Here is a 22,849-nt window from a genome sequence, read left to right as displayed (position 1 = left end):
AGCCTGGGGTAAGAACAGGAGCGTATGCAGGGCTCCTTTCCCCCCGCCCCAACGTGAAACCATGTGTAGCCCCCTCATGCACTGTGCTTTGCCTCCCTTTGTGCTTAGCCCGTGCTGAGGCCTTCCCTCACCCACCACCTGGCAAGCTCTTACTCCCTTCTTAGCCCAATTATCATCTTCTCCGCGAAGGCTTCCCAAACCTCTGAAGCAACAAGAGAGCTCCTCCCCTTTGTTCCCCACAAGCACCAAAACACTTCTCACATTGTTGTGGGTTTCTGTGATTATACCACCTTGTCTCTCCCTAGACTTAATCCTCAGAAGGAAGGTACCATATTCAATGCCTCGCATATGGCTAAGTACTCAAAGACTGCGATCGAATGATATCAAGAACAAAGTCGAGTTCACTCTGTGAGTGTCTGTATAGACACATGGCGTATCTATACACAGACTCTAAATTAAACTGAGTAACTGCTAACCTGGATCTTCTTGACTGTTTGTATCCGTGTCAGTAGCTGATGAAGCTTCTTGTACGGGACTCCTACTTTCCCCACCATCCCATGATAGCAGCATCTTTTGTGGATCTAAAGTACTCCTATTAATGAAGAATACATGCACGTTTTAAAAATCATACAAATTATATCTTACATAAAAATAGCTACTGAAATCAGCACGCTAATTATGAATACCCACCCAGTCATGTTCAAGCCCCAAACTGAAACATAGCCCCAAATGCTCTGCCCACATACAGCAGTGGTTCTTAACCAAGACCCACGGATGGGCTCCAGGGAATCTAAGAACTCTTTAAAGCTGTATGTAAAATACTGTATGTACTTTTCTCTGGGGAAAGGGTTCTTGTTTTCATCAGATTCTAAAAATGATTCATCACACAAAAAAAGATTAAAAACCACTAATATCCAGGGTTCACCTCAACTGACAGGTTGATAAGGAAAATTTTTGACATAAAACAATGTTTTTTTCAAAAGGAAACTCTAATATCTCATACTGAATAAATGAGTTACTTTAATCTGTTTACGGATGGAACATTCCTCCAAGATGAGTGAAGCTGATCCAGATTTATTACTTGTCCCTTCTTATGGGCAAAGCCCAATCGGCAATACATTGAAACAGCATTCTGAAAGAATATAAAGAAAGTTAGCATTTAAAATAAACTAGGCATCAGAGTATTTGTAGAAATAAAATATTGTCATAGATTCTGCTTATAGTGAACCTCAAACGTTTCTATCCTGTAACTAGAAAAGGCCGTTTTTCAGTAGGCCTGCTCTTCACCTAAGGCGTTCGCAGATGTAGAAGAGAGAGTGCTTCCCATCTCTGGGCTGGTGCTTCGTAGGAAGCAGCGGAGGAAGGGCCTGCTTTCAGTGACCTCATTTCAAGACAGTTAGGGCTGCTTCCTGCAAGCACAGGACCGTGAGGCCAGCTTTAACTCCCTGGGGTGGAACACTGCCTCAGGGCCTTTACCTCGCTCTCTTCTATCTCTACCCCCCCTTACTGTCCTCACTCCCCTGCACAGCCAATAAGAATCTCGCTGTCTCTCTTTCTCAGTAGTGTGTCAAGACAAAAGTCTGTAATAAAAGCCATTCGGTATTTATAAATAAAAAGAGTATAAAAATCACATACCTTAACCAAGGATAAGTCTATTTCAAGGACATTTGCAAGCTAGAAAATAAAACAAAAAATTATTTACATTCCTAGAATTATTAATATTACACAGCTGTCATAAACAAGTGAACTATAATCAGCAAAATTTTATATTATGAATAATTCAAAGGCTGAATACATTTTGAAATCAGAACTTTCTTCTTTCCTTATGTCTAAGATGCTTACAGTAGTATGAATCCAAACAGCAACCACAACAATGGAAGATTCTTTACATTTTAATTTAGTCTCATTTAAAATAAGAAAATGCTCATATCAATCAATAGTCTACAATCCTTTTACCAAGAAATCATATAAAAACTTATTTACCAAAGTATAAGTTATTTACTAAAAAAAAAGTTACTATCTGTATACAGAAAGTAACTTAAGAATTGTGACTTAAGTATATTAATGGTCTATGATCTACCCATGTATAGATTCTGAAAACATTTTAACTTTATTGTTAAATAACTTTATCTACTTTACACAAATTTATCTTATAATCTTGAGGTTAAGTTCATTCATAAGACATTGTCATACTTACCTCTGCCACGTTAGTATGCTCATCTATTGAAACAAATATCTTATAGAGTAGAGTTTCAAAATAATCACCTTGCACCCGATTCATTACAAAACCTTCAAGAGGAGGAACTAAAACAAAAATAGACTTTCATCAGTGATATGATTTTATAAAATAAAAAAGCATAATTCAAATACCTATTCCAAAAGAGAAACTTCTACTTTAGGGACTAAATTCAGCTTTTGATTTAGTTTATCCACTCCACAGCAAGTTTTCTAAAACCCGCACAGTTAAGGCCATATACAACCCCGTCTACACAGAGGACTCTGATAGTAGAGCACAAATCCTACAGAGGGTAATCCCAGGGAACTCTCAGCATTACTGAGGCAGAGGAAGTGCTGGAGGACATGAACGGGGTAGAAAGGCAAGGGGACTGGGGCTGCTTCCGAATGGGGAAGGCCACAATGGCTGTGTTTTAATGCCTCATAGACAGCAGGGGTGACTGGGCTAAAGCAGAAAAGCAAAGGACACAGAACTGCTGTGCTATATGCAAAGACCAGGTGCACAGAGAGTACTGACTGCCTTTGCCCCATCATCCCCACTCCATCCTGAGGAGAGAGGAAATTCATCTGCATGACTGCCACTTTTACCAGCAATCACTAGGATCATTTGTTCTTTGGGGCTTTCTAGTGTGTCCTCCTCAGTGGCCTTGGTGGGAAGACGGGCAAGACCTTCTTCAGCACAGGAGGCAGCCCAGCAGTGGATGTCCACCTGAACGGGTATTCATATTCATTTCTCTCCATCTCTTTGGTCCAGACACTCTAAACCAATTTACTAGAGCATTCTGCCCAGTTCATAATGAAGAGGCACTATGCCTTCTTTTACCATACTCCCTGTGCAGGTTTCCCTTGAAAATATCCTGGGAAGGCAGAGTGCCTCGGGCATCAAAGGATTTGAGTAAGTATCCCCATGTTCCCTGACCCTAATACCATCTAATTGTACCCAAAACCTAAGTTCTTCTTTACAAAGAGAAATCAGAGAAAACTGAAGTGTTCAAAATGAAGACACCATGAAAAATCACAATGTACATTTCAGGACAGAGTATTCACTTTCCAGATCTGGCTCATGTCACTTTCTAATTTAGTGTTACCTATAGTTCCAGTCATCCAAGGACTTTTAAAGATCATAGGTTTCTCTTTAGAAATATTTTAGAAACCCCATTATTTGCTATCATTAATTCTTTTCCTACACTATCAATTGTGTGAGTAACAGCAACCATTTACTGAGCACATACTAAGTGCCAGACTACTGCCAGGTACTTTACGTACACAATTTCGTCTAATCCTCTTAACCTCATGAGATGTTCCACACTATAACCCTGTATTTTAGAGAAGAAAAACCAAGACACTTAAGAGGTTACAAATACATAAAAAAAGTATGACCTAACTCTACATGAAGAGATACCGAATAGTCTCCAATACACATTAAGTTAAAAATACAAAGTACGAACTACAACACACCATCTGCGTAAAACTAAGACCACACATAAAAAGATATATACATACACATCTATGTGCTTAGCATACTTTTGGTAAGATAAATAAGAAACTTAACAGTGGCCCCTGAGAGAGAAACTCGGTGGCCAGACACAGGGGTCAGAGGCAGACGTTTTTATACTCTTCTATAAATTTAGAATTGTATATCCTAACTATTGCCTACTCAAAAATATGGTTAAAAAAACAACAACAACAAAAAAAACAAGCTCACATATACAGGGAGCGGACCGGTGGTTGCCAGAAATGCGAAATGGGTAAAAGGAGTAAAAAGGTATAAACTTCCAATTATAAAATAAGTAAGTCCTGGGGGGGGGCGCCTGCGTGGCTCAGTCAGTGAAGCGTCTGCCTTCGGCTCAGGTCATAATCCCGGGGTCCTGGGATGGAACCCCATGTCGGGATCCTGGCTCAGCGGGGAGCCTGCAGCTCCCTCTCCCTCCACCTGCTGCTCCCCCTGCTCGTGCTCTCTGTGTCTCAAATGAATAAATAAAATCTTAAAAAAATAAATAAATAAAATTAAATAAGTCCTGGGGGTGTAACTTACAGCATAGCAACTATAGTTAATAATGCTGCACTGCGTATCTGAAAGTGGCTAAAAGAGTAGATCTTAAAAGTTCTCATCACAAGAAAAAAATTTTCTGCTAACTCTGTGTGGTGATGGATGTTATTAACTAGACTTGTTGTGGTGCTCATTTCACAATACATAAAATTATCAACACTACAGTTTATACCTGAAACTAACACAGTAGATGTCAATTATAACTCTAAAAAATAACAAAATAAAAATTTTAAACATGTCAATAAAAATAAATAAGTATAAAGAAAAATACCTGGAAATAGCCAAGGAAGTTATTAAAAAAAAAAAAAAAAAACCTCACAAGGAAGTCCTGGCCATAACTAATATTAAAGGTTACTTTAAGTCACTGTAATGAAACAACACAGTATAAAAATAAAAATAAATCAGTGAAGAAAAAAGGATATCAGAATTAGATCCAATGCAGAGAGGAATTCAATGTTTGACAAAAGTTAACACTTCCATTCAGTGGTCATGAGTTACTGAAAAAACCGTCCTAGCATTTATCCAAAGGTTATTGGTTTTCCAAACAGAAGAAAACCAAGTTGGGCCCTTATTTCACCTCAAATACAAAAATAAGTTCCAGCTACAGGTTTGGACTTGTCTGACAGAAGCTAATTTTAAGACATTTTAGCCTATTTTTATATATATCCTAAAAGTAATCTATTCAAGTGTAACAGAAATCTAGAAGCTATAAATGAAAGGGGAGACATAAACTGAGTAAGTATATGGTTTGATGCATGATGGGCTAAATATGTTTTAACAACAGACCCCTTCGTGACTATTCTCTTCAAAGTGCTCCTCTCCCCCACTCTGTTCCACCATCATAGTGCTTGTTTCTTTGAAACACAGCTGAAATGCTTTCTCTGAAATCAATTTCAGGTGTCTTCTGTGCCAAATTTGATGGCCTCCATGATGTCAAACTGCTTTCCTTTCACAGGTTATTCCAAACTGGGGAACATCCCATGTTCCATGGTGACGAGGATGGTATAGTCAGCACTTAAAAGAGCATGAGTCTGTCTGTACCACCAAAAATCACTAGACACTAAGAAAAGCCTGGCAGAACACATCTCTGTAATGGAGTAGCCATCCACTTGGCCCTTCTCTGATCACACCTTTCAGATGCACTTAGTGCTAATGTGAGGCAATGTTCAAACAGTCAACAGGGACTGAGAGGAACTAATCAAAAACCAATCTTTCTAGGTGATTCTCAAATGAGTCAACATCAGTTTATCGATGAGAGCAAAGACTAGAATAATGCATAATGCATTCCTATTTTCCCACAGTGACAGGGAACCACTACCAGCCCTGTCCTCCAGAAATCATTTCCTTGTCAAAACCTTTCCAACTGTAAAACTAGTATTTTATTTGTTATAGCAGCAATTAGACAAACCAGAATTAGTATTTCATTACTTTCTGACTGTCTTTCCAAACTTAAAATAGAATTCATGTATGCACACAGTTCAAAATCCATTATTAAAGAATCACAAATAAAGGTCAGGACACACTACAGCATGATAACCTGTCAGGATTCAACAATGAGATGAGGGACTATTTTTGTCATGAGCCCCTACCATCACTCAATAGTTAAGAGCAAAGTCATTCCCTGGAAATTTTTGACATTTTATATTTGATTACACAAATATTACATATCTTAGTATGATAAAAGATACCAATGAACAAGAACAATAGCTGAAAGATAAGCCAGAAAACATACTTGTAACACATAACCTAAATATAGTAAGTGCTACAAATTGGTAAGAAATCTAACCTAGAAGAGAAAAGCTCCACTGTGTTCAAGGAGGTTAACCACATCACTACTACAGCAAAAAAATTATAAGCAACCTAAATAACCAGCAACAGGGGAATGTTTTAATAAAACGGATACATCCACAAGGAAATACACAAGGGCTTTAATATCGGTTTAACTTGGGGAACGGGTGAAGGAGGAAGGGAGGAGTAGATAAAGACAAAAAAGACAACAGTGACACGAAAAAATAAGACAGGCACATGGGGTGAAAACATCAGAGATGACAGGACTGAACATCTGTAAAACCAGTTACGCACTGAACACAGACGAAAAGGGCACAAATCTATAAAATCACTGAGTTGATTCAGGACGTGAGAAATTTATTTCAGACTTCCATTATTTTAACGTCGCATGTACAACAACACGAAGATAAAAATAAGGAATTTAAGTAGAACACACTGCAACGTGTTACAACATAACAAAGGAGAAATGTCTTTCTTTGAAAAATTCTAGTATCATAGATCTTAGAATGATACGTGTCTAATTTATTAGGGTGATATATGCAATGCCCAGCACCCAGTAACCACTCAAAAACAGTGGAAAATATAAGCACATACTTACCTGCTATACAACTGTCATCAGATATTGGTACATCCAGATAAATAAATCCTTTGTTATATAAGCCTACAGAAGCAAAAGTACTTGTTTTAGATGGAATACTAAACAACAGTAAATATAAAACAAAACAAAACAGATTCCTGATTTTCTGTAAAGATTCTTACAACTGAATGCTAGGTGAAGGAGAAAAAAAAGTAAACAGAAGAGGAAAAGAATTAAAGGTTTCAAATCTGTTTTCTTCGTATGCTCAGAACTACAAAAATTTCCTTATGACTCATTTGTATAAATTTCTAGTGTATGTGAATAAGTGAATAACAGCCACACTGGGAAACAATGGACTAAAGTCACAGTTCAAACAATAACATGCCTTAGGAAACAGTACTATGTGTATCTAACTGATAAAAATTGCTATTGATTGTTGATGGTTTAAAACAAGTTTTTATGTTGACAAAAGACCGTTTCTACTAACCACTTACTATGTACTACATTGTAATCTAGTGATCCAGAGAGCTGAGGGCCCGCATCGATGATCTTATCAATAGCGCATTTCTCAGGCAAAGTGCATATCTAAGAAAAGCAAAATATTTTCAATTAAGTTCGATCCAAATTGATTCATAAGTCTCCTGAAATCTTCATGTTTAAATCAATGATTATTATGATTATATATTATTACATTTTATATTGTATGTTATACATGATTATGATTATTATGTGTCATTAGCTAATACCACATATTTTTTTCTTTTATCACTCTAGAATTCAAAGGAAAAAGCTATGTACATAACCGTCAATTAAGGTACCCTAAGATGCTACCAACAGAATGGAGGACAAAGTAATTATAAGTACCAATATTGGCTGTTAATTATTAAGTGTTACCTAATAAATACTAATATTTCATCATCTTCTCTGAATGGGAACCAGATACATTTGCTGACTCTGAATCTCTCAGAGCAGAAGTTTATTCAGACCCCACACGGATACATCAGTGACAGGAAGTTCGCTATCTTATGACACAGTCTGACAGCCGTTAGGAAGTTCCTACACTGAAGCAAAATTCCGAAGCCTTCCGCTCACGAGATTTAATCTGTCTTCTGAAGTAAAATAAAATGCAAACTAAAAAAAAGTCCCCGTGCTCACTTTCATTCCTTCAGCCACACAGAGACATGAGCTGGTCTCTGGGCCGGCCCGTCGCTGCTCCACCCCTTTTCCTCTAAATGGGCAGTTCTTCCACCGGGCGTAGGCTTATCTCCAATGTGGTCTGGCCACCGGACTATCATTTCCCTTGATCGGGGCCCTCGGCCCCACCACAGCACCTCCCCCTTTGGTACAACACCTCAGCAGAGCGACCAGGAGCGGCACTCCCACAGCACACTGCCTGAGGTAAAGTCCTGGACCTTCACCCCCACTGTGACTCGAACCATTACTTCATTCCCCTGTGCCCACTTGCCTCATACGCGAAATGGAGTACAAGCAGGACCCACCCTGGGGGCTGTTATGAGAATCCAATGAGACAATATAAAAGGGGCGGGGAAGAGAGCCTGGTGCATCTGGGGCGCAGCAAGTGCTCAAGAAGTGCCGGCCAGTATCACGGCTGCTAGCTGCAGCAGGACGTCCCTTGAGATGAAACTTCTATCTAATCCAAGTCCCCAGATTACTGCACATGAGCCAAGTCAAGTCTGCCTCATTATTTTATTTTTAAAGATTGACTTACTTGAGAGAGAGAGAGAGAACGCACATGCATGCACACACAAGGGGGAGAGGGGCAAAGGAAGAGGGAGAGAGAATCTCAAGCAGACTCTCTGCTGAGTGTGAAGCCTGATGCGGGGCTCAATCTCACCACCCTGAGATCACGACCTGTGCCGAAATCATGAGTCGGATGCTTAACCGACTGAGCCACCCAGGGGCACCTCCCTCAGTTTATTAAAGAGTATCTTCAAAACCCCCCAATATTCTAGCCTACTATGGTCATTTAAAATTTTGAACCTACGCTTAATTTTCTTCAGGAAAACCAAATAGTGTTACTTCTAGAAAAATTAGAGAATGATAATTAAAAATTATAAGATAATTTAAAAAATAAAAATCCTATGTTTCATTTCTGAAGGTATCCACCTTTATGTCATCTTCTGTGATATATCCAGCCTGCACCACCCACCACGCCTCTATGGCAATCTCCACCGGCTTCACTGGTAGAAGATCACGAGCTGTTTTCCTTCTGAAAAATTTCTGCAATGGTACAAACATCTGAGAATTTGCAATCAGCCTGAAATCACTACTTTTAATGATCATAGTATAAGACTGTTTCTCACAGGCTAAATAAATCTTTTTAAATTCTGCTTTTAAATCTGAAGAATTTTAGATATACTGAATAGAGAAAGTCATTCTTCAATTATTTCAAAGTAAATCACTTCAAAACACTAATCATCAAGTCTAGATCTAAATCCAGAAGCTCAAAGGAAATCTAAGAGGTAAAAATGAATTTGGAGACTGTGTCCTTATTTCACCCATCCGGTGAACACTGGGAGTGGAATGAGCAAGTAAAAAGACGAGCAAAGTTAATTTTTAAAAAGAAATGTTTTATTCCTTAAATATTTTAATTTGATAATCGCACAAGCATAACCTAGAGAATACGGAGGATTTGTTTTGGTATTATTTCTGTATGAAGCATATTTCTTGATCAAAGAAATTACAATTCATTATTTCTCCCACTTAAAACAATGAGAACGCGTGGTAACAAGGAAGAAACGAGAAAGAGGGCAACAACTAACTTACTTTTGATGACCGACACTGATTCATCAGATCAATGTACTGGTTTCTTCCTATGCCAAGAAGCCTTAGACCTGAAAGAAGGAGCCTTTCTTTTAAAAACATTTAATGTATCTCAAATGTCAGTACACCCAGATCTTTTAGGAAAAAACCCTTGGCTTCTGTTCATCTCTGATGACTGATTAACAATCAATACCAAATTAAAAGGAATTCTTCAAACAAATAATAAAAGAAAACCAAACTGGGAAAGATGAACTCAAGTTGACACCTCTGACAATGTCACATGGGAAAATCTTTAAAAAGCAGAAACCCTCCCAACACTGGGAAGTCAAAGTGTACTTTTCAGCAAAAGTTTCTCCTTACACAAGAGAACAGTGTCACATGTCAAATATGTATTTCCTTAAAATAAGCATAATAAAGCAAATTATATTAAGTAACAACTGTGTATCATGCTGCAAAACCATCATGTACAAATTTTCTTCCCTCGTTTGGTACACAACACAGCCCAAGTATAGAAAGAACTTCAGTTTCTAGAAATATATAGACTAGTCTCATTTTTCTCATTTTACCCCCAAAATATTCCTCCCTTAGACATTTAGACTAGACCTTAAACTTGACTTGCATCACCTGATAAAATTCCTACCAACAGTGCTGCTTGCTGTTCCCGGGCTTGAAGCGCTTTAGGTTAAAGACACATGACAATACAAACAACAGCATGCACGCACAAAGACAGACTCTAATCGTTACCTTCAGCATAATTAAATACTTACAGTCAGCAGCAGTAAAATTGGGCAATGAATCATAACTTTTCTCACTGTTCATAATGTCCTTTCAAAAAGAAAACAATTAAAAATTCTAAATGCAAAATGGTCCTTAGATAAAAACACGTGAATAAATACGTATTGCGATAGCCAAAGAGAATAACAACAATTATTGCCCGAAGCACTGAGATTAAAGTGTGCAACCTAACGCATGCATGCCACATTGTGGTACTTGCTACGTGGTCCCAACCTAGTAACTGATGATCAGACCTTCAGGTCAGGGTTTCTCCCAGCACTCTCTGTGAATCCCAGACATCTGCCCTGTAACTTTCTGCCCTCTGGAAGCTAAGCAAGGAATACCTCTTTTAGAGCTCCAGGTTCCTGCCTCTCCATCCCTCATGCCTGATCCTAGATTCATGCCCTACAAGAGGGGCATGATGTATCACAGTTCCATCAACAGGAATCTGAGACACACACTATCGACAAAGACTGTAACCACTTAGTCATCTTTGCTCCTACGAGACCCAACCACCGGCACGGTTAAACTCAGTATCCAGCTTCTTCCAATCCCATCTGTTTCTCCAATAATAAACCAACTGTTTACTGTGGGGATAGGGCCTATTTTCAACCCAGGAGCTACACCCAATGGTATAAGAACAGAAACCAGAGAGCAGCAAGCACATGGATATAACTGAAAGCTGGTATAAAGGGGGAAAAAACCTTGCCCTATTATCTCTCCTAAACCTTGTGGTCAATACCAGCAAAATAATCAAAGAGACAGCCACAATTATTCTACTTACTGATTAGCTGCCACGTTCATTCTGCTGCCCTGGTTCTAGGGAAAAGGGACTGACAGAAACCAGGGCTGTCGGGCCTTGAGCTTTACGCTAATCTTTCCACCCAAACAGGGACAGAGAGACGCGGGAGACACAGGACGGCCTAAGTGCTTGTGAAGAAGGGGCTCAGGGAGAAAAGCAAAGGGAGCTCCTGCAAAGGAAGCCACGTCGGAAGGAGATGCCACTGTTCCTGCACGCTCCCAGCTCCTTCAGCTCCAGGCCCCCTGCTCTGGAAGCGGCGAGTGGGCCCAAAACAGCAGCGTTCGGATAAAGTTAAGTAGCAGCTGAGTACTAGAAAAACACTGCCAACCTTCACATATAGCTCACTTAAAAACAGTATACTTGGGGCGCCTGGGTGGCTCAGTTGGTTAAGCAGCTGCCTTCGGCTCAGGTCATGATCCCAGGGTCCTGGGATCGAGCCCCGCATCGGGCTCCCTGCTCAGCAGAGAGCCTGCTTCTCCTTTTCCCTCTGCCTGCCACTCTGCCTACTTGTGCTCTCTATCTGTCAAATAAATAAATAAATAATATCTTTAAAAAAACAAAAGCAAAACAGTATACTTAAAGTTACTCGACACAGGCCTAAAAACCGCCTTTGGAAAAACGCTAACACCCAAAAGTTAATAAAAATGGCAAGAAATTAGCAGCCAGGACTACAGATCTATTTCTCTTTTTCTAACACACATGTATTGCATGTTGGGTTTATAATCATTTATTCTTTCTCTAGTCACAGAATAGTTAAACTTAAGCATTAAGTTTCTCTGAACGCAATGTTCAATTCTGTCACTCACATCTTCAACCTTATGCACGTGTTAAAAGCAGTCAGTTTTATAGAGACTCTGCTAACATAAATGACTAATGCTACAAGAGCACAGAAGAAAAACAGGTACCTTTCGACTATGAAAGCCCGGACAACAACAACTCCCTGTACAGTGTGGATGACACAGTTAACTTGTAACCAACACTCCTTTTTCCACTGTAAACTCAGAAACAATGCCCACTGGGGCTAAGACGGGCCCAGCCAGTCATTACTGGCTTCGGCATTGACGACATGTAGTCCTGTCCCATTCCTAATGGCCCATGTACACCGTAAACTCACCTCCATGATTCCGGTATAATACGAAAACGGTGTTATCCTCAGGCCCTTTACCATTATATCTGACAGATGGTAAGGGTACAGCATGAGATGATCACGACTGTACTTTAGTAATTCCTCATAGTATTTGCGTTCATCTTTCTTGACATGTTTAACTGGGGAAAGAGAAATTTTCCATTTTGAGGTGTCTTACAGTTACATATAATTATAAATGCAGTAAGAACTACTTTACAAACCAACATTAATTAAAAATAAAAGCACAGTAGTTGGAAGAGAACAAACAAAACGATCTAAGTTGGAACAAAGAAACAATTATGCCACAAAAAACAGACTTCAGAGTACACAAGCGGAATCTGTAACAGGACAGATAAGTAGAGAAAGAATTCTTACCAAATCAGAAAGCCAAGAAAGCAATCGTGGAATGTCCTCTCCAAAAGATGCAAAACGCAAGCTAGAATTCATCAAATCCCTTACTATATAACAAGAGAGTCAAACTGAATGGTAGTTTTCAACGAATCAAGTCTATTTCAAAAAATCATTTGATAGTTTGTTTTTTAAACGTAAAAAGGCCTCTGACTTCCATGAAATACATTTAAATAAAAAAACTATCTCTGAACTACTGTGCTTAAACTGAGAGTAACACACAGACAGGAAGACTAGCAGGGCAATAGAACAGACTAATCAGTCATCTGACAAGTAAAATGCAAACATTTAAGGAGAAAGCTAAAAAAAACCACAACCAACTATGCTTAAAACGTGTTCTAATTATTACAGAGTTTTCAAACTTATATTTGGAAAATTTATGGAAAAAAAATCCCACAAAATTCAAAATCAAAAACCACTAAGAACTAATGTACTTCTTCTCTTCTGGCTTATTTTCTCACCTAAAGTGAAAAAAGTACATCTGAACTGAGATTAATATTCTATAGGTAAAATGAAACTACAAATGATACTCTAAAAAAAAATAATTTGAATCAGATTTAGAAAGAAAAATCTACTTGCTAATACAAATTGTTGTTAGGTGGGATGGCTCAGTACAGAGCTTCTTAAATGTCCATATGGAATAATTTCAGTACTATGAAATATGCATTGAAAAGATAGGACAGATTAATGAAAACGGTAAATAGCAACAGGCGTTTCCACCTTGATGTAAAAATGTCTCTACTTACCTAAGTTGTTTCTATATCGTAATTGATTGCGGATACTATACAGGACAACCTGCTTTTCATATTCTCTCTGTGAATTTCCAAGACTCTAAAAAACAAAAGTACTTTTTCCTCATACAGTTTCAAAACCATGCCCCCTAATTTTATCCTAATACCTCTAATTTCCAGAACAAAGAATATTTTCTTAAATATTATTATACTAATTTTCATGCTATAATATTGAGCAAAAATTCAGTGCGTTTATTTCAGTTTGCCTTTCTAAAAGGACTTACTGAAATTACCTAAAGTATTTAATATCAAATAAAAGAGCAATCTGAGAGCATAACTTCATTAAGTTAACAAAAAACTAAGTTCTACTTAAAAAATTTCTTTCTTGACTGTTCCTAATTTGTGTGTGTTGAATGAATGGATGGATGGATGGATGAATGGATGGTTTCTTGCACTTACAAATTTTTTAAATTTCAGAGTGACAACTAAAGACAGATCCCTGTCTGCTAATTATTTACATCTGAGGGCTATGATTATTAAAAATTAACACTTCTGGAGAATGTACATTTCAAATGTACCTCTAAATGATGACCTTTTTTTTTAAGATTTATTTATTTATTTGAGAGAGAGTACACGCACGCATGCAAGCGTGGGGAGGAGCAGGTGAGGGAGAGCCCCAAAAAGATGACTTCTTAAAAACATCAGCTCCTGGGCGCCTGGGTGGCTCAGTTGGTTAAGCGACTGCCTTCGGCTCGGGTCATGATCCTGGAGTCCCGGGATCGAGTTCCGCATTGGGCTCCCTGCTCGGCAGGGAGTCTGCTTCTCCTTCTGACCCTCCCCCCCTCTCATGCTCTCTCTCTATCTCATTCTCTCTCTCAAATAAATAAATAAAATCTTAAAAAAAAAATCAGCTCCTTATGGTTTTGTTAAAAAACATTTAGACAATTTAGAATTCTAAATCATTTTTTAATGAGCAAAAACCTTCCTAGCTGTGCTTTGGTGTTTTAAATTCAAAATTGGGCTCTCATAAAAGCAAAGAATAAGTATGTCTGATTATAGTCAACATCATATTCAATGTGCAACCATAAACTGATTTTAACATGACTGCTCTCCCCCCTCTAATTATTAGGCATGATCTTTCCAACACGCTGTAATATAAAATTAGACATCTTAGGAAACTAATGGCAGAAAGATCAGAGGATTCAGTTATTATATTTCCTACTCACAGGTCTGAAAAGCAAGGTAAATGTTCATACACCTACTTTCACCCAAGGCAATCTTCACAAGACAGGTAAGACTCACATTTGAATAAACTGGCACATAACCGGACCCACTGGTGGGATGTATTTTAACAAAAAAGTGATGATGTGAGAAAATGAAAATCTTTCTTCCTGCATCTAAATCAATTAGTCAGTCTGTTACAGGTTAAACTGTGACCCACACTACTGCCAGAATATATGTGCTTTTATTTTTTCCATCCATTTTAACATTTCCAGTGGTTAGGAGCAAAGTTCATCATAGAGAAACTACTCTACATCTTCTATGCAGCACCAACGCCCGGGTCAGTAGCCAAGATGTTGAGGGGACTTAATATACTGGGCTTGCTGTAAAACTTGTAAAGGGTTTTCTCTAGCTTTGCTGCCAGATAAGTCTCTTTCTCAAGGAACACAAAACACACACGCACACAGCACATGGTTTTGCTAGAACCTGAGCAACTTCCACACTTGAGGTTTTGCTCTTCTGTTTTAAAATAAATCTCTTAATTTATCCCAACTTACAACCATGTTCTCCCTTTCTAACCTCATGCCTGGGAACTCCAGAACAAAAGTATAATCAAGCCACTCATACAAAATATAAGAGCCTATTATTTGTAAGTCAGTTAGAGAATGCAACGTCTAAACATCTAAGCCTTTGTGCCAGGAATTAAGTAATGACTGATCCTGATCAATCAATACATACGTGTACCCACAAATATCTAAAAACTGTATTAGTTGATTTTGTTCTTCACTACCCATATACATGAAATATAATTGCTTTTGTTCACAAAGATTCTTTGGCTTCTCTCTCACTCCTACCCCAAATTTCCCACCATTCACATTTTGAAACACTGTTAACCACTACAGGAGGCAAACTAAAAGAAGGGTCATTTTACCCTGGGTCGTGCTGACCCTTCAGAAATACTGACCAGGTCTGACAAATGAAGCCGAGCTGCATATAAAAGGCACTGTAACAGATGCAGAGACACACAGGTGCTGGCTGTGAAACACCCATTGTGCATCAGATTATGCTAACAGCAGAACGAATGGTTTTCTAAAGACTTTGCTCCTACAAACCCCAATCACAGCCCCCCACAAAAAAGATACGCACAATTTTTTAATTGACCTTTCTTAGATGATACAGAACCTCATTGTTTTTGAATAATGAATACAAGATACAGATAAGCTACAGAAAAACCTTGAAGTAATGGCCTTATCTACAACTTTTAATGTATTTTTTTTAAAGTCTTGCATAGCCCATATCGCATAAAAACATTTCATCTCATCCATATAAAAGCTACTGGTTTTATGTACATTTTGTAAAAATCTGAAATCCCCTTCCCGCTTTACACTTCTAAAAAAAAATCTGAATTCAACCTTCTCCCAGTTTTCAGAAGTGGCAAGTGAGTCATTTCCAAATTAAAGTCATCAAAGCTTACTGGAAACTCTATCAAAGTATTTAATATCTGTAATGGCAAAAAACAAATTCTTTCCGTACAAGAACTATTTCCCACTTTTAAAGTGACTGAGCTTTATTCCTGGAAAAATTCTCTGACTGATACCATCACTCATTCGCTCCAAAAATATTTACTAAAAGCCAACCATGCGATAGGTGCTCAGAATACAAAAGCAAAACAAGTAATGTAAGCAGCAAATGCAACACAGTGGGGTTAAGTGCTATGGATGAGAAACAGTGCTGTGGAGGGTCAACTTCTCCAGATGTAGAAGGTCAGGGAAACCTTCCTGGAGGAGTTCTGACATTCAAGAAGCTACAAGTAATCTATAGGAGACAGGCAGTACAGGATTGAATTGGCCTTTTAGAAATCTCACCCCAGTGTAGTGTGAGGAATGAATGTGAGGGAGTCCTACACTGAGGAAGAGAGACCAGATAGAAAGCTGATGTAGCAACTGAAGGTGGAGCTTGACCTGGGCAAACAGTAGTAAGGCTAGATAAAGTCCAAGGAAGTAACTTGTACAGATGGGTTTTCCAAAACCTTCTACAAGTGGAAGCTTATCCTAAGCTAAAACAGCTATTTTTTAAGTGATCTTACCAAAACAAATTTTAATTTAATGTCACATTTCTACCTAATTATAATACTGGTCTGTGATTATTTTTAACAGTCTTGACTAAGTATTAGATATGCTTTTGCCAATACTGAGATCAATTATTCATGCTGAACATAACTGAATCATCCATCTTTCTTCCATTATGCTACATTTATTTTTGTGAAAGGAAAAGTAGAGAAAAGATGGAAACCAAGAAAAGGACTGTTGGGTCTTCCAGTTGTCTTTGGATACACCACAAAACCCTAAAGAACAGAAGTACCAAAGCCCTCATTCAAGCTTAACATGAGAAACTTACTCTTTCAAGTTTAGAGCTTTGTTCCTCCAAGTCAAGATAAATGTCACATGGGCAGCCACTGACAACCACGAATTCTTAGTTCCTTTATCTTTCTACTTTCTTGTTTGTTGGGTATCTTACAGTGAAAGCACTTTCCTTGCCACGTGATGTATCGCCAGAACCTTAAATTATTCATTTCCCAGTACTATGCCCCCATGCTGAGTGAGGAAGCAAACTAATAATCCTATACCATCACCACCACCATCCCAAATTTTCCAAATATAACTGCCCAGCACCAACGGAAAACAGAATTTCACTCTCAACCAAGTAGAAAGGGAGGAACTTGAAGATCAATCTATGGCCAGAGAAACAGTGCCTTATATGCGGCATGTATCACTATCTTCGTAAGATTCAACACCACCTGCCACATTCAGTGCTTGTTCATTTACTTGTTTACTGTCCTTCTTTACTAAAATGTAAGCTCCATGAAGGCAGGGTCTCTATCTTGTTGACTTGTGCAAACTACAAGCAGCTAGAACAAGGCATAGCATGCAGGTGTTCAATTAATATTTGCTGAGCAACTGAGTAAAAATGACACTCAAGCAGTTGAGAATTAACCCTCAAGAAAAAAACAAAAACAAAAACAAAAACTCCCGTCACTCTCTTGTTGAAACATCTCTGGTAAACCTATCCTGCCTAGAGGATACAGTCCAACAATCAAAGTAGGAAAGCGCCTTCAAAATCTGGCCCTGCCTGCTTTTCCAGCCTTACCTGCTACCAACCAACCTCCACTCACTCACAAAATCCCACCTCCAAACACCAATATACCCACACCTCCACCTCCCGTGATACTAAGTTGCTAGCTCCTCTCAACACGCTCTTTCACTCGTTCAAGCCCTTAAAATAACTTTCCCTCTCCCCGGAAAATCTTACTCCCTCTTATCTCTCATTCGTCCTTTAAGGCCCAATTTCAATGCCTCCTCCACACGGGCTCCAGACACTCCCCGGACAATTTCTTACTCCTCTGTGTGCCCACATATACTACAATGCAAGTACGTGTGAGCGGCTATCATCCTGTAACGTATTCACTTGTTTCTCGTTTATTCCCCACCATCCTGAAGTTCTGGAGGTCAAGGGCCGTGTTAAAGAGGTTTCGCAAGCGCCTAATCCAGTATCTGGTTTTAAACGAGGCTACGGGCAAAGGTGCCAAGCGAGTCCGTCCCATTTAGCAACGGCCCCATCCTCCCGTGACCCCAGAGCCGTCCCCTTCAAACCCCTGACCTGCGGGACCATTTCCCAGAGACCGCGGCGGGGGAAGGGCGGGAGTCAGCCACGAGGGGCAGCCCCGGCCCCGCGGGCAAGGTGAGCAGGTGATGGCAGGGCGGAGCCCCGACGCCAGGTTCCAGCCGTACCTGCCTCACGTTGGCCGGCAACTTGCTCCAGGGGTAGTTGTGCCGAATGTGGAACTCCACGTCTATGTTCATGATGCCGGGAGCCCGGCCGCGGCCGTGACCGCAGCTGCAACGACGCCTCCCGCTTGCCCACCCTCGGCCTATCGGGGAGCCCGCGGGAGGCCCCGCGCCTCACACTGCGGAAGGCCGGGGCTGCCCCATCGCCAGGGCTCCCGACAGCTCGGCGCTGCCGGGCCACGGGGCACAGGAGCAGCGGAGATCCGGGGAAGGAGCGCCTCTGCAGCTCCAAGTTTCTTCCTAGTTTCGGCCCGCCGGAAATGGCTTTGGGCTTGCGTCACTTCCGCCCGCTGGCGCGAGGCTGAAGGGCCGGGACACCGACTGGCCTCCTGCCCCGCCCCCAGAGTGTAGGGGGCGGGGCAAGAAGGTGGTGAGGCGAAGCGCCGGGTAACCGGCCCCTGCCCACGCGTTTGGCTCCTCCTGTCAGTCTCTAAAATTCTTGGGTCTGCATTGCCATTGCTGGATGTCCCAGTTTTCTCCAGTTTCAGGCACTGGAGTAAGTTGTCTAAGAATGATGGGCTTGGGGAGGAAGTCATAGCTGCCTTCAAATAGTGGAAGAGCAATGAGCCCTCCTCCCAAAGCCAACCCTGAAGAATCTCTCCAGTCAGTGGGGTTGGAGAAACTGGACATCTACAAGCGAAAGAATGAAACTGGACCACTATCTTACATCGTACACAAAAATAAATTCAAAATTGATTAAAGAGGGGCGCCTGGGTGGCTCAGTTGGTTGAGCGACTGCCTTCGGCTCAGGTCATGGTCCTGGAGTCCCGGGATCGAGTCCCGCATCGGGCTCCCTGCTCAGCGAGGAGCCTGCTTCTCCCTCTGACCCTCCCCCCTCTCATGTGCTCTCTCTCATTCTCGCTCTCTCAAATAAATAAATCTTTAAAAAAAAAATTGATTAAAGACTGTAACACCTGAAACCAAAAATGCCTAGGAGAAAATATAGGCAGTAAGGTCTTTGACATAAGTCTTAGCAGAATTTTTTGGACCAGTCTCTTCAGGCAAGGGCAACAAAAGCTAAAATAAGCAAATGGGATTACATCAAACTAAAAGCTTCTGCACAGCAAAGGAAACCATCAACAAAATGAAAAGGCAGCCTACTGAATGGGAAAAGACATTTGCAAATCACACATCCAATAAAGGGTTAATATCCAAACTATAGAAAGAACTTCTATAACTTTGTATTAAAAAAAAAAAAAAAAAAAACCTGCAAGAGGGCAGGCGCCTCCAGGAAGGCCTTCTGGCTTTGAACAGGGTACCAGCATGTCTGTGCTTTGCTACCTCAGAACCCTGTCACCGCTGACAGGATTTTTACCAAATGTAAATTGTTGTCTCACCGGCCATTGGAATTCAGAGCCTTCTTAGCTTATTACAATGCCATCTGCAACAAGGAAACAGGCCAGCTCAGCCAAGCTGACAAGGAACTCGTCATCGTAGTGACCAGCCTGGCCAACAAGTGTCCATACAGTGGGGTTGTCTGCAGTGCCGGGTACAAGGTCTACTGAAAGAACCCAGTGCTCCCTGACCAGGTCTGTGTGCACTGGAGAAAGTCTGACCTCCCTGCTGGAGTCTGCACTTGCTCTTTCCCGAGCTGATGACATAACAGATGACCATTTCAAAAAGCTCTCGAGGTGCAGGGCTTCAGTCGAGAAGATGCCTGGGATATCGCTGCTATTCAGCTTTTTTTCCCCATGTCCAACCGCCTGGCTCATTTTGTCAGTCTTGTTCCCAACAAAGAATTCTATTTGATGGGCAGAACCAATGATGTCAAAGACATCATAAGGGAACCTGCTGCTCCCAAAGTATAAAAGCTTAAACAGAAAGACCAGAGTTAACGTTTCAGGCACATTGCATTATAAGGCATCAGTTAGGAAGTAATTTTTTAAACACATCTAGTCAGTGGATTCGGGGAGAAAGTAAATGAATTTGCTCCCTGCCTGCTAGATCAGATAGATCCTAAGTGTTGGGGAGATCCAGGGACATGTGATACCAGGGTGTAGGGGAAATGTTTGCTCACTTCAGGGAACCTTTACCAATGGTTTCCCTGTGTTGTGATCTAAAAGGAAGATCAGGGCAAAGAAGTTCAAAGGATGCTTTAGACATTTCTGATGAACTGATATCTGTGAAGTTGAGCAGTTGAAGTTGAAAATTTTTTAGCACTCCAAAATAGTGTTACATAGGAATTGGTCTATATAGATTGTGATTTGCAGTCAGTTCCTTGTTAACATGACATGGTTGTATTTAAAGGCTCTCAAAGGCAATGGGTAAAGAGGAGCAGTCACATTTAAAGTTAATCTATCTTTAGTGCCTGAGTCTCAATGAACTTCTAGTAATTTTTTTTTTTTTTTTTTACTGATGGGTTTTAAAATCATGGCCATCTCAATAGAATTTTAGTCCAAATGTAATTTATCCTTATTTTAGGTTTTAGTAAAAATTATTTGGAATAAGTGAGGACTCACATTTTAAGTAGAAGCATAAGAAAGAAAGAAAGAACCATAAAACCCTGGCATTACTGAATGGTTCTGTGTGTTATAGCCACCATGGCCTTTTTTGGTTATCTTCTCAAGAATCATGTTCGTTATCTGACTGATAGAGGACATGCAAACCTGCAAAATTTTCTCTTCCCATTTGGCTTCTCCAGATTCTCTAAATTGTTAGTGAACATTTCTTAATCAGTTCGGGGACTATGGTGTGTTAATTTTGAATTGCCTGAATGGTGAAATCTGATTATCTTGAGGCAGCACGAACTTTCTTCGTAGAGCTTGTGTTTTTCTGTTGGGACTATATCTTAAATACCTTGGAATATGTAACCTTTTACAACTGTTTTATTTTACCTATTAAAAATTAATAAAAAATTTTATTAAATTTTTGAATTTTGATTAAAAAATGGACAGAGGATTTGAATGGACATTTTTCCAGAGAAGACATACAGATGGCAAACAGACACATGAAAAAAATGCTCTACACCACTCATCATCAGGGAAATGCAAATCAAAACCACAGCGAAATATCACCTCCCACCTGTCAGATGGGCTTTTATCAAAAAGACAAAAAATAACAAGTGTTGGCGAGGATGTGGACAAAAGGGAACCTTTGGGCACTGTTGGTGGGAGTGTAAATTGGTGCAGCCACTATGGAAAACAGTATGGAGGTTCCTCAAAAAATTAAAAATAGAACTACCATGCAATCCCACAATTCCACTTCTGGGTATTTACCTGAAGAAAATAACAACACTAATTCAAAGAGATATACACACCCCAATGTTTATTGTCATATTATTTACAACAGCCAAGATATGGAACATTATTCATCCATAAAAAGGAAGGAAATTTTGCTATTTTGTGACAACATGGATGGAGCTAGAGGGTATTATGCTAAATGAAATAAGTTAGACAGAGAAAGACAAATGCCATATAATTTCACTTATATTGGAATCTAAAAAACTTCACTTATATGGAATCTAAAAAACAAAACAAATGAACAAACAAGACAAAACAGAAACAAACTCATAGATACAGGTAAACAAACTGTTGATTACCAGAGGGAGGAAGTTGGGGGCGGTGGGTGGACAAAACAGATGAAGGGGATTAAGAGGTACAAAGTTCCAGTCATAAAATAAGTAAGTCAGTGGGATGTAATGTACGGCACAGGGAATATAGTCAACAATATTGTAAGAACTTTGTATTATAACAAATGGTAACTAGACTTATTGGGGATTGTTTTGTAATGTATAAAAATATTGAGTCACTGTGATGTACACCTGAAACTAATAAGCTATTGTACATCAGTTATACTTCAATAGAAAAAACTTAATCTAGAGGTGCCTGGGTGGCTCAGTTCGTTAAGCGTCTGCCTTCAGCTCAGGTCATGATCTCAGGGTCCTGGGATCGAGCCCCACATCAGGCTCTCTGCTCAGCACGGGTCTGCTTCTCTCACTCTCCCTCTGTGCTTTCCCTCTGTCTCTCTCTCAAATAAAATCTTTATTTAAAAAAATAAAAAACTTTATCTAATTATAATTACATTAAAATTTCTTAACTTTCTATTCTTATAGCCCACTTCCATTGTTAGAAACAAGCAAAAAAAAAAAAAAAAGAGAGAGAGAGAGAGAGAAATACTATCTGTTCTTAAAGTCTTTTAAAATGTCCAGATTTCTTCATCTGCATACTATTGGGAACTCCTCATGGGTATGACAAGTAATGCTAAATATAAACCCCCATATTTTCTTTAATTATAAAAAATTAAATTATGCCATAGCACATGTAATCAATATTTTTTAAATGATATAAACCTTATTTAAGTCTACTGAGAATTTGATCTCTTGGAATTTGTGCTAAAATACTTTCAGAAAGCAAGAGTTCAGGGGGCGCCTGGGTGGTTCATCGGTTAAGCGTCTGCCTTCAGCTCAGGTCATGATCCCAGGGTCCTGGGACCAAACCCCGCATCAGGCTCCCTGCTCGGCGGGGAGTCTGCTTCTCCCTCTCCCACTCCCACTGCTTGTGCTCTCTCTC

At 39.8% G+C, this 22,849-nt stretch overlaps 1 protein-coding gene across 3 annotated transcripts in view; it reads right to left on the bottom strand.

Annotated features, from left to right (window-relative positions):
* FAM91A1 (family with sequence similarity 91 member A1) overlaps window positions 1–18,591 on the bottom strand; it is a 43,321-nt gene extending 24,730 nt beyond the window's left edge. Inside the window, exons 1-12 of one of the 3 annotated variants that reach the window (XM_035011877.1) lie at window positions 18,285–18,356; window positions 13,291–13,375; window positions 12,125–12,276; window positions 10,202–10,259; window positions 9,438–9,505; window positions 8,778–8,891; window positions 7,145–7,235; window positions 6,672–6,734; window positions 2,198–2,304; window positions 1,636–1,674; window positions 1,020–1,132; window positions 477–592 (exon numbers count right to left, since the gene is read on the bottom strand). In XM_035011877.1, the coding sequence (XP_034867768.1) occupies window positions 477–592; window positions 1,020–1,132; window positions 1,636–1,674; window positions 2,198–2,304; window positions 6,672–6,734; window positions 7,145–7,235; window positions 8,778–8,891; window positions 9,438–9,505; window positions 10,202–10,259; window positions 12,125–12,276; window positions 13,291–13,375; window positions 18,285–18,356 (1,078 nt within the window). Of the gene's footprint in view, window positions 1–476; window positions 593–1,019; window positions 1,133–1,635; window positions 1,675–2,197; window positions 2,305–6,671; window positions 6,735–7,144; window positions 7,236–8,777; window positions 8,892–9,437; window positions 9,506–10,201; window positions 10,260–12,124; window positions 12,277–13,290; window positions 13,376–18,284 lie in introns of all 3 variants that reach the window. The other 2 variants (XM_035011878.1, XM_035011879.1) reach the window with 2 other exon arrangements.
* Between the last annotated feature and the right edge of the window lie 4,258 nt (window positions 18,592–22,849).

Source organism: Mirounga leonina, unplaced genomic scaffold, assembly GCF_011800145.1.
Source record: "Mirounga leonina isolate KUSES-001 unplaced genomic scaffold, KU_Mleo_1.0 Mir_165, whole genome shotgun sequence".
Taxonomy (NCBI): Eukaryota; Metazoa; Chordata; class Mammalia; order Carnivora; family Phocidae; genus Mirounga; species Mirounga leonina.
The sequence above is the reverse complement of the archived record's forward strand: the minus strand, read 5'-3'. Positions and strand labels throughout refer to the sequence as shown.